Source organism: Pseudorca crassidens, chromosome 10 (genome assembly GCF_039906515.1).
Source record: "Pseudorca crassidens isolate mPseCra1 chromosome 10, mPseCra1.hap1, whole genome shotgun sequence".
NCBI classification, from domain to species: Eukaryota; Metazoa; Chordata; class Mammalia; order Artiodactyla; family Delphinidae; genus Pseudorca; species Pseudorca crassidens.
The window spans coordinates 37,736,249-37,748,564 of NC_090305.1; the positions used below are offsets into that span (position 1 = coordinate 37,736,249).

General features: G+C 43.8%; 2 protein-coding genes across 2 annotated transcripts; both read left to right on the plus strand.

Annotated features, from left to right (window-relative positions):
* Positions 1–363: 363 nt before the first annotated feature.
* Positions 364–966, plus strand: TMEM217 (transmembrane protein 217). The gene has a single exon (XM_067755838.1). It carries the CDS (start codon positions 364–366, stop codon positions 964–966), a length of 603 nt encoding a protein of 200 aa, XP_067611939.1.
* A 10,229-nt stretch (positions 967–11,195) lies between these two features.
* TMEM217B (transmembrane protein 217B) lies at positions 11,196–12,035 on the plus strand. The gene has a single exon (XM_067755839.1). The coding sequence runs from the start codon at positions 11,204–11,206 to the stop codon at positions 11,756–11,758; it is 555 nt and encodes a 184-aa protein (XP_067611940.1). The 5' UTR covers positions 11,196–11,203; the 3' UTR covers positions 11,759–12,035.
* The last annotated feature ends 281 nt before the right edge of the window (positions 12,036–12,316 follow it).

The following is a 12,316-nucleotide window of genomic DNA, read 5'->3' on the forward strand; positions in this document are numbered from 1 at the left end:
TCAGTGTTTTTCAATACTGCCTACATATGAAAATCACAGGGAGGTTTTTAAAAATACTGATACCTGGGTCCTACCCAGAGAATGTTCAAATTGGTGTGGGGTGCTGACTTTCAGTGACTGTAATGTGAAGCTGGCATTGAGAGCCACTTCTCCAATTTATCTGCTCACTGCCACCAAGGCCCAGACTTCATCTCCCTCCTCCCCACTCACGCTCCCAATTAATTTTAAACAGTCTTCTGTCTTTCTCAAAGCTGTTACTGCCTGGTTTCCATATTTCTCTCTATTGTTTCTCCAAGTGAATTTGGGGAAGGAGGCAGAAACCCTGGTAATATACCACATTGGCAGGAATCAGAATTCTCCCCCATGTTATTTGTCTTCACAGGAGGTCTCAGCATGAGACGGCAGCACTGGTGTGGGATGACTGCCAAAATGGGCTCCATGTTATCAGGGGTCTTTACCATCATGGCCATCGACTTGTACCTCATCTTCGAACAGAAGTACTTAAGGAGAAGCAATTGCACTGAGCTTACCCCACAGACCAAGAGTACAAGTATCCTGATAAAACAGTTCATGATCTGCTGGAGTTTGACTATCGTCTTCTTCCTATCTTTCATCACCATCATCATCTGCTTCTTGCTCCTATACTCAGTATATGCCCGTATGTACAAGGGCCTGGTGATCTACATCATCTGGATCTTTTTCTATGAAACTGTAAACATTGTAGTACAAACGCTTACCAATGATGATTCTAACATTGGAGAGGTCAGAATCATGCGCTGGTTTGGTTTGGTGTCCCGTATATTGGTGCACTGTTTTTGGATGTACTTTGTCATCACCTATGCCTACATGATCTACGAAAATCAAAGCCAGGGCAATATCATTTCCTACAACAGACGTATTTCTATAGGCAGTGAATTCCCACGGCGGAAATCAAAGATAATACACTTTACCCACCGGCCACTATAGTGAACGACGTTGGCCCTTTTCCGTGATAGGCAGATCTCCCAGGTTCTCATGGTAGTTCAGTTTCCATCTCTTTCACTTTTCAGCAAGCAGAGACTCTACTGCCACTCTTTTGGGGGGATACGGAGAGAAAAGTGATTATAGTCACAACTGGAACACGCTGCTCATTAAGGATGTTTAGTTAAAGGACACTTATTATCAAGCACTCTGTGAGTTCCTCTTTCCTTGTCTTGTCATTACCTCCTTATTGGTCAAAACGAAGAGGGTGAGGAATGAAATCAAACTGAACTGCAGTCTGGCAATCCTTTCATCTTGGTATATCTTCATCAGGCTTCAACCCACAGCTCTCTGATTTAACCCAGCGACAGGCAAACCTGTATTTATATCTGAGTGTCATAGCACAAAGAATAGTGTTGGGGCCTTGAGGTCGCTTTGTGTTACGGTTTTCCCCCCATGTCCTCTATACTATATTCCAGATAAGTGAAAGAATAAAAATAGAGAAAAATCATACTTCATTTTCTGTCTTGACTCCCCAACCCCCACGTTTTTCAAGGAGCACAAAAGACACTTGTGGTTAATCAAAAGGTATTTGTTAAACTTTTCTGTCACTGTGCTGGACACTGCAGGAGGATACAGAAAAGTATAAAATATGAGGCCTGGCCTTGAGGATTTTTCAGTTTAGTGGGAGAAATGAAATCATGTTTATGAATCAATTAGCCAACCACATAAGACAGTACAAGATTACACACTATCACATAACAACAAACTTCACTTTGAATTCAGGTTCAGAAATTGTCAGAAGCAGTTTAAACCAGAATGGAAGAAAAACCAAGCAAACCTCTACTTCAAACATTAGACATTATGTTAAGTGTCTGTTTACTTAATAGCTTTCTTGAGGTATAATTGACATACAGTAAACAGCACATGTTTAAAGAATATAATTTGATGAGTTTTGACACTAGTATATCCCAGTGAAACCATCACTGTAATTGAATTGGTGAACACATGTATCACCCCCAAAAGTTTCCTCCTAATCCCTGTCTCCTGCCCCTTCTTGCACCACACACCCCCGCCATCACAAGGCACTGATTTGCTGTCCCTATATATTAGTTTGCATTTTCTAGAATTTTACATAAATGGCATCATACAGTATATAATCTTTATTTTTTTTTTTTTGGCCTGGCTTCTTTTGCTCAGCCTAAGACCTTAAAGATTCACCCACGTCATTATGTATATTGATTGTTCATTCTTTATTGCTGAGTAGTATGCCATGGCATGAATGTACCACAGATTGTTCATCCATTTGCCCACTGAAAGACATAGAGTGGTTTGTAGTTTGGGGCAATTATGAATAAGAACACTATAAGCAATTGTGTACAAGGCTTTGTGTGGATTTATGATTTCATTTATCTTGAGTAAATACCATTTTTACTTTTTAAGATACTAGCAAACTTTTTTCCAGAGGGGATGTACCATTTTATACTCCCAGTGTATGAGAATTCCAGTTCCTTCACATCCTTGCCAGTACTTCGTATAGACAATACATTTTTCATTTTAGCCATTCTAATATATATATATATATATATATACATATATATATATATACATAGAGAGAGAGAGAGAGAGTGAGTATATAGTGGCATCTCATTGTGGTTTTAACTTTCATTTCTTTAATAACATGATGTTGAGCATCTTTTCATGTGCTTATTTAGCATTCTTATATCTTTTTTGGTAAGGTGTCTGTTCAAATCTTTCGCCCATTTTTTTGTTTTATTCACTAGTTTGTCTTATTTTTTAGATTCCATATATAAGTGAAAACATACAGTATTTGTCTTTCTCTGTCTGATTTCACTAAGCATAATACCCTCCAGTTCCGTCCACGTTGCTGCAAATGACAAAATTTCATTATTTTTTATGGCCGAGTAGTATTCCATTATATATATATGAATACGCATATTATATATATTGGAATATATATATAATATATATTCCATTCATCTGTTGATGGACATTTAGGTTGCCTCTACCTTTTGGGTATTGTGAATAATGCTGCTGTGACTATGGTTGTCCTCAAGTTTCATCCATGTTGTAGCATGGGTCAGAATTTTCTTCCTTTTTAAGGCTGGGTAATACTCCATTATATGAATACACCACATTTTATTTATCCATTCATTCATTGATGGGCATTTGGGTAGTTTCCAACTTTTGGCTATTGTGACTAGTGCTGCTGTGAATGTTGGTGTACAAGTATCTGTTTGAATCTCTGCTTTCAATTCTTCTGGTGGGTATATACTCAGAAGTGGAGTTGCTGGATAATATGATAATTCTATTTTTAATTTTTAGAGGAACTGTCATACTGTTTTCCTCCACAGAGGTACTATTTTACATTCCACCAACAGTGCACAAAGATTCTAATTTCTCCACAACCTCCCCAGCACTTATTATTTTGGTTTTTTGATAGTAACCATCCTAATGGGTATGAGGTGGTATCTCACTCTGGTTTTAATTTGCATTTCCCTAATGTTTAGTGATGTTGAGCATCTTTTCATGTGTTTATTGGTCCTTGTATATCTTCTTTGGAGAAATGTCCACTGAAGTCCTTTGCCCATGTTTAATCAGGTTATTTGTGTTGCTGTTGTTGGGTTATAGAAGTTCTTTATACATTCTTATTTATCACATATTTGATTAGCAAATACTTTCTCCTGTTCTATGGGTTGCCTTTCCACTCTATTGATGTGTCCTTTTTTTAAATTTATTTATTTATTTATTTTGGCTGCAAAGGCTCTTAGTTGCAGGATGCTGGATCTTCATTGCAGCATGCGGGATCTTTGGTTGGAGCATGTGGGCTCTTAGTTGCGGTATGTGGGCTTCTTAGTTGTGGCATGTGAACTCTTAGTTGCAGCATGCATGTGAGATCTAGTTCCCCGACCAGGCATCGAACCCAGGCCCCCTGCATTGGGAGTGCAGAGTCTTACCCACTAGACCACCAGGGAAGTCCCTTGATGTGTCCTTTTATGCATGGAAGTTTTTCATTTTCGTGTGGTCCAATTTATTTCTTTTTCCTTTTTTCCCCTATGCTTTTGGTGTCATATTCAAGATATCATTGCCAAATCCAATGTCATGAAGCTTTCCCCTTAGTTTCATAGTTTTAACTCTTAGATTTAGGCCTTTGACTCATTTTGAGTTAATTTTTGTATATGGTGTAAGGTAAGGGTCTAACTTCCTTCTTTTGTGTGTGGATATCCAGTTTTCCCAATACCATTTGTTGGAAGGACTGTCCTTTTCCCCGTTGAATGGTCTAGTCACCCTGCTGAAAATCATTTGACCATATGTATTAGTCTGCTCAAGCTACCATAACAAAATGCCATAGACTGGGTGGCTTAAAAAACAAAGGCTAGAGATACATGATCAAGGTGCCAGCAAATTCAGTTTCTGGTGAGAGTTCTCTTCCTGGCTTGAAGATATCCACCTTCTCTCTGTGTCATCGTACGGTCTTTCTTCTGTACACAGGTTGGGAGACAGAGTGAGCTCTCTGGTATCTCTTCGTCTTTTTATAAGGATACCAATCTTACTGGGTTAGAACCCCACCCTTATGACAACATTTAAGTTTTATGACCTCCCTAAAGGCCATCTCTTCAAATACAGTCACATTGGGGGTTAGGGCTTCGACATATCAATTTTGGGGTGGGGGACACAATTTTGTCCATAACACCATATATGCAACAGTTTATTTACGGGTTCTCTATTCTATCCTATTGGTCTGTATGTCTGCCTTTATGCCAGACATTCACATGTTTGATTAATATAGCTTTGTGATACATTTTGAAACCAGGAAGTGTGAGACCCTCAACTTTGTTCATCTTTTTTGAGATTGTTTTGGTCATTGGGGGGTCCCTTGAGATCTTATATGAATTTTGGGATGTTTTGGTCATTGGGGGTCCCTTGAGATCTTATATGAATTTTAGGATGGATTTTTCTATTTCTTAAAAAAAATCCTGTTGGGACTTTGATAGGGATTACATTGAATCTGTAGATCGCTTTAGGTAGTATTGTCATCTTTTTTTTTTTTTAATAAATGTATTTATTTTATTTTATTTATTTTTGGCCGCGTTCAGTCTTCGTTGCTGTGCACAGGCTTTCTCTAGTTGCGGCAAGCGCAGGCTACTCTTTGTTGTGGTGTGCAGGTTTCTCATTGCGGTGGCTTCTCTTGCTGCAGAACACGGGCTTTAGGCACGTGGGCTTCAGTAGTTGTGGCTCACAGGCTCTAGAGCGCAGGCTCAGTAGTTGTGGCACACGGGCCTAGTTGCTCTGCAGCATGTGGGATCTTCCTGCACCAGGGATCGAACCTGTGTCCCCTGCACTGACAGGCGGATTCTTAACCACTGCACCACCAGGGAAGCCCACTATTGTCATCTTTTTTTAATATATAAATTTATTTATTTTATTTTATTTATTTATTTTTGGCTGTGTTGGGTCTTCATTGCTGTGTGTGGGCTTTGTCTAATTGCAGTGGGCAGGGGCTACTCTTTGTTGCGGTGGGCGGGCTTTTCATTGCAGTGGCTTCTCTTGTTGCGGAACTCTAGGTGCACAGGCTTCAGTAGTTGTGGCACATGGGCTCAGTAGTTGTGGCTCACAGGCTCTAGAGCGCAGGCTCAGTAGTTGTGGCGCATGGGCTTAGTTGCTCCGAGGCATGTGGGATCTTCATGGACCAGGGCTCGAACCCATGTACCCTGCATTGGCAGGTGGTTTCTTAACCACTGCTCTACCAGGGAGGTCCCTGAACTTCATTATGTCTTGAGACCAGGTGTGATCTCAGTTAAAAGACCATGGGGGCTTCCCTGGTGGCGCAGTGGTTGGGAGTCCGCCTGCCGATGCAGGGGACACAGGTTCGTGCCCCGGTCCGGGAAGATCCCACATGCCGCGGAGAGGCTGGGCCCGTGAGCCATGGCCGCTGGGCCTGCGTGTCTGGAGCCTGTGCTCCGCAGCGGGAGAGGCCACAACAGTGAGAGGCCCGCGTACCACAAAAAAAAAAAAAAAAAAGGCCATGGGTTCAAGTCCCAATCTGAGTTACACGGTTTCAAAACCACTTCTTTCTGCCCCTCTCCCAGCTCAGCCAGGTAGAAACTCTACTCCAGACTGGTGCAGCCAAGAACACAGGGCTACCTTTCCCTTATCCCCCCAGTCAGGGTTTTCTTCCCAGGAGGAGCCAGACATTGGCATTTCTCACCTTGTGTCCCAGGTACCTGTTGCTGAGGCTAAGAGGTGGGGGCTCCCTTCTGATGCCTAGTCCCTACTCATGGGATGGAGGCATTACCTTAGGTGTGGCACCACTGAGAATATTGGGGCCCCAATTGCCCTTGTCCCAGGTTGTAAGGTAGTGGTTCCAATGACAGGAGAGGCAAGCCAGGAAGACCCCAGACTACGGTCTTCCCTTTCCCACAGAGCACTCAGCTCCTAAAGCAGGAGTATCACTAAGACAGAAGCATACAGTTGTCCCCTCCCCCAATGCCAGAGCCGTGGACCAGAGGTTTTAGCTGAGGCTGGGGAGAAGTAAGCCATAAAACAGATATTTGCAATCTCTCCCCCAAAGGAACTGGTTTTCTTTACAACAGAGCAAGAAGTTCAAGCCTAAAGGTGTTCTAAATAGTGACAGTTGTGGCAAAAGGTAATTGAGAGATGTGTAGATCACACAGGAAGATTCAGGCTAAACTGTAGGCTAGCTAGTTTTCAAGAGAGAAGTGGGGAAAGAAACAATTGGAAGAAGCCCTCCTGGGGTCAGAACAAACATCAAACACTGACTTCTGGAAATATTACTTCAGAGGAGACTGAATTTGATTGGATGGTCTATGGCACAATTTATACCCCATGTCAGTACTGAAAACAATAGGGCAATCGGCCAGCAATTAGTAGGCCTTAACAGCTGGGTGTGGTCAAAGAAAGAGGGGGAAGAGTTCTGGCAAAACCACTGTTATCCTAGAATCACTGTGGGCATATCCTAAGCTGCACCTCTATGAGAAGCAACATCAGAGGCTTCACATGTGGGTGTTGGGTGGTGAGGGGGTGGGGTGGGGGGAAGAATGTAATTTACTAAAATAATCCAGCCAGTGACACTGAGCAGGGCCCTGTGGGGCTCCTGGGCACAGAGCCTTTCTGTGTCCCCCATTTCTTTGATTACTGGAAATAGCCTTCATTCAGCCTCCATTACCTTCCCCGACTTCCAATGGACAGATTCAAGCAGTTGTTATTTAGGAAAGGGAGGGGATGCCAGACAAGGGAGAAACAAACAGTCAAGAGAAACAATAGTGCAGCCTTGGGATAAGGTCACACAAAGATATCTTTGAGCTGTTTTTCAGATACTGAAACCCCCTCCAGGTGGGAGAAGGTAACGATTAATGATGGTATGCTGCCCACAAGCATGTGGACCCCAGAGGAGTTGAAAATTGAAGGTTGATGATGCTGACCCCTACTTACCTCACCATCAACCCATCAGAAGAATGCAAGCCCAACACTGCCTTGATCCTTATCACCTACCCCCCACCACAAGCCCTGTCTATAAGACCTCTCCCTATTCCCCAGGGAAGGGGCACAGTTTTTGAGGCCTAGCCTACTGTGTTCCCTCTTTGCCTGGCAAAGAAATAAAGCTACTCTTTCTCTTTCCTCTGAAATTCTGTCTCTGTATTACTATTTGGCACCAGGGTACAGAATACAAATTAATTTTTTATTTATTTTTGGCTGCATTGGGTCTTCATTGCTGCATGTGGGCTTTCTCTAGCTGCAGTGAGTGGGGGCTACTCTTCATTGTGGTGCATGGGCTTCTCATTGTGGTGGCTTCTCTTGTTGCAGAGCACGGGCTCTAGGCATGCGGGCTTCAGTAGTTGCAGCATGCAGGCTCAGTAGTTGTGGCACATGGGCCCTAGAGAGCTTGGGCTTCAGTAGTTGTGGCTCATGGGCTCAGTAGTTGTGGTGCGTGGGCTCTAGGGTGCGTGAGCTTCAGTAGTTGTGGCACACAAGCTCAGTAGTTGTGGCTTATGGGCTCTAGAGCACAGGCTCAGTAGTTGTGGCGCACGGGCTGAGTTGCTCCAAGGCATGTGGGATCTTCCTGGACCAGGGATCGAACCTGTGTCCCCTGTATTGGCAGGCAGATTCTTAACCACTGAGCCACCAGGGAAGTCCCACCATAATTTTAAAAAGTAAAGGAAAATACAGTGGCAATTTCACATCAAATAGAGAATATCAATAAAGAGATAGAAGTTATAAAAAAAGAACCAAATGGAAATTCTGGAGTTTAAAAGTACAATAACTGAAATGAAAAACTCACTAGAGAAGCTCAGCAGTAGGTGTGAAGTGGCAGAGGGAATAATTAGTGAAGATAAGTGGTAGAGATTATGCAATCTGTTTTTCTGAACAGAGAGAAAAAGAGGTGAAGAAAAATAAACAGAGCCTCACAGAAATGTGGGACATTATTAAGCATACCAACCAACATATGCATAATGGGAGTATTGGAAGAAGAGGAGAGAGAGAAAGGAACTGAAAAAATATTTTAAGAAAAAAAATGGCTGAAAACTTCCCAAGTTTATTGAAAAAGATTAACCTACACATCCAGGAAACTCAATGAATTTCAATTAGGATAAATCAAAGAGATCCACAAGCAGACACTGCACAGTAAAAATGCTCAAGTCAACGTCAAGAAGAAAACCTTGAAAACAGCATGGGAAGTAAGTCACTCGTCACTTAATAAGGGAATCCCAATAAGATTAACAGCTGATTTCTCAGCAGAAACAATGGAAGCCAGAGGGTAGTGGGAGAATAGCATATTCAAAGTGCTCCCCCTGAACCACTGTTAATCAAAAATCCTATATCCAGCCAAGTTATATTTCAAAAACAAATGCTCAGATTCCCTCTGAGTTCCAGGTTGATGGAGGTGACTTCATGGTCGACATGTCTATTTGGATGTCCCAGGGGAATTCAAACCCACCATTTCCCAAAAATGTCCTCATCATCTTCCCCACCCCCATAATAAGGAAAAATAATTCCTTCCTCCATGCTCTCCAGCTCAGTGCATGGGCCACCCTCCACCCAGGTGCTCATTCCAGACTCCTTCTCGCATAGCCCCAGGCCCCAAACACACAACCCCACATCCCTCTTCACCCCATTTCTTTCAACAGCCTCTCAACTTCTCTGCTTGCATCCACGTTTGCCCCCTTTCTGACGCATGGCCCCCACAGGAGCAAGAAAGATTTTTCTTAAATGCTCTGGAAGCTGCTCTGTGAATAGAGATGAGGTTTAGTTGATGCGGACAGGGAAGTATCGGTGCAGCTATCCACCGGCCAGCACACTGCCTCTCCCACCCGACATGGGACCCTTCAGGGCCTGGGGTGCAGTGAGAGGTCTGTGTCTCAAGGACTGAACTGTGGAGTCACACACAGTTGGGAGGTTGGTGGGGAATAAGGTGTAAAAATATTTGGGCTGAACCTTGAACATACTGTGCTGGTGGGGGAAAGGATAAACTGGGACATTGGGATTGACATATACATGCTACTATACATAAAATAGATAACTAATAAGGACCTACTGTATAGCACAGGGAACTCTACTCAATACTCTGTAATGATCTATATGGGAACAGAATCTAAAAAAGAGTGGATATATGTCTAAATGATGTACTTTTCTGTACAGCAGAAACTAACACAACATTGTAAGTCAACTATACTCCAATAAAAATTTTTTTAAACCTAAAAAAAGAAAAGAAAATACTATGCTGTGAAGTAAGCCAGACACAAAAAGACAAATACTGTATGATTCAATTTATATGGGGTACTTAGAGGTAGTCAGATTTATACAGACAGAAAGTAGAATTAACAGGGGCTGGCAGTAGATGAGGGAGGAAGAATTAGTGTCTGATGAGTACAGAGTTCTTTCTTGGAGAATATGAAAAAGTTGAGGTGGGGGTGGTGATGCTCGCACAACAGTATGAATGTACTTAACGCCGCTGAATGGGACACTGAAAAAGGGTTAAAATGGTAAGATTTATGTTATGTATATTTTATCATAGCAATAAAACAATTGCTACTGACAAAAAAAAAAAGAATATTTGGGATTGATAGAGTGAGCGAGGAGAAGGCTGGAGGGAGGCGGATGGCAGCCTGTCTGTGCTCTGACAGGACTGAAGAGGAGCCCTGTCCAGCGACCTTAGAAGGAAACCATGCCGAGCTTCCAACTGGTTGTCCCTCATCGGAAACACATCAGCCAGAGGCCTGCACGCGTTCCCCTCGTGTGTGACTCTTGCCCCTCTCTCTGCCCTCACAGTGGTAGCTGGCCAGTGTGGGGAATGAAGAGGAGGCAGCTTTGCTCTGGAGTTCTCCCAACTGGGAGCCAGTAAGAAGGCGATAGGATCTGGGAGGGACGATTGCTCCAGGGCCTGCCCTACCACAGCCTTGGGCCCTCCGCCATAAATACCTTCAACAGGTCTACGTGGGAGCTAGGCAGCTCCACCCTGGCTGGAGCTAGCCGCTAGAGTTCAGGTCTAACCTAGGTTGCAGCTGGGGGTCGGCCTGCTAGATTTTCGCCTGAACGACCTGGCTTATCGTTGTGGCACCTTCACCCTGGGCAAACGAGATAGTCAGCCTTGGATCCGTAAACCTTCTCCCATTCCATTCACTGCTGGCTGAATCCTGTGACTTGGGACAATTCTGGGTCAGACCAAGGGAGTAACTCAGGGAAATTACATTTTTAAGGGCTTGGAAGGGAAGAAAAGGGGGCCGAGGGGAAGGTCAGGGATGATTCTAGGTCCTTGAGAAGCCATGCTAGTTTTCTGAGAAAATGTGTTTCTTCGGAGAAACGAATATCCCAGTAGGAGCCCAGAACTGACTCTACCATTATTCCAGATACAGGAACTTCCTAATTCCCACAAGCCTGACACCAACAGGAGTACCCTTTGTGCCACCTTAAAGCATGGCTGCTGCTGGAAGAGCAGAGCTACCTGAAGATTATTCCAAGCCAGTGATGCCCTCACTTCCCAGTGATGTGCTCACCTGTAGCTAGTGAGGCCAGAGCAGCGTCAGAGCCCGTGTCCCTTGACTTCCAGCCCATTGTCTGTCTATATACCCTTATTACTCTTGGCTCTTCCATTTACATCTAGTGGCTTGAGGATTTGTCCTGGGCTAGCCACTGCCCTCTTGTCAGGTATCTCCACAATTTTTTTTTTTTTCTGCAGCCGATGCTCCGGTAAAACAAGTATAAAATGAATGACAAGAAGTTCTCCTTCATGATGGGCATCTTCTGTATCCTCAACACCATCCAGTTCCTCATCTTTGAAGTGAACGAGGTTGCATACATCGGCTACGAGGACAACTTCAGCATCTACAAGGAGACAAATTCTGAGCTAGTCTCTTGGGTCACGACCTACAAGAAGCACATCAACATCTGCCTATCCACCATCACCCTCATGGTCAGCTCCTTGTTCCTCTATTGCATCCACATCAGCAACTACGTGGGGCTGCTGTGTTACACCATGTGGATCATCACCTATGAGCTCCTCAGCTTCTCCGTGGTCCTGCTCACCAACGGGACCATCAAAGAGCAGTTCAAGGAGCTGAGGTACTTGCACTTGATTTTCCAGGTCTCCCGAATGATCCTGCACTTCTTCTGTCTGTCCTTCGTCACCAAGTATGCGTACTCCCTTTACAAGGACCTCAAGGCTTTAAGCAAGACAGGCCGCCGCAAACGCTCCTCTGTCGGTACAGTTGACTCGTGGTCACCTGTCGGGCTGGGAACCTTGTCCCACAAGTTAAACTAAACTGTGCCAGGAAGAAGGGAGAGAGAGGGACAGCACTCCCCAGCGGTGGCTCGCCCTTCCCTGCCTGCCTTCTGCTGATTCTCCTTGCCTTTTCCGGCTTCTCGAGTTTTATGCGCTTAAGAATGACCCTTGGGGGAGGGAGGGTTGCGTGGATCAGTTATTATACATGTGTATTTGTGACTTGTTTTGGCATTTAATTATAGACCGCCCTTGTGCTTACTTAACCATCTCATTGCTGTATCCTGTTGTCTCTCATTGTACCCTCCTCTCTGCACTTTTCTCTTGTGGATTGCCCAGTGATGCCTGGTTCTGCTGAATCCTTTATGAGCAGCGCTATTTGATAGAAATTTCTGCGCTGATGGAACAGTTCTACATCTGTGCTGTCCACTAGCCACATGTGGCTACTGAGCACTTGGGACATGGTTATTACAATCTAGGAATCAAATTTAAAATTTTATTTGGTTTTAATTACTTTCAGTTTCAATAGCCACACGTGGCTGGCTTGTGGCTACCATGTCGCAGAGCACAGTAATCTGGAGCCTCATTTTACTCCTGCAT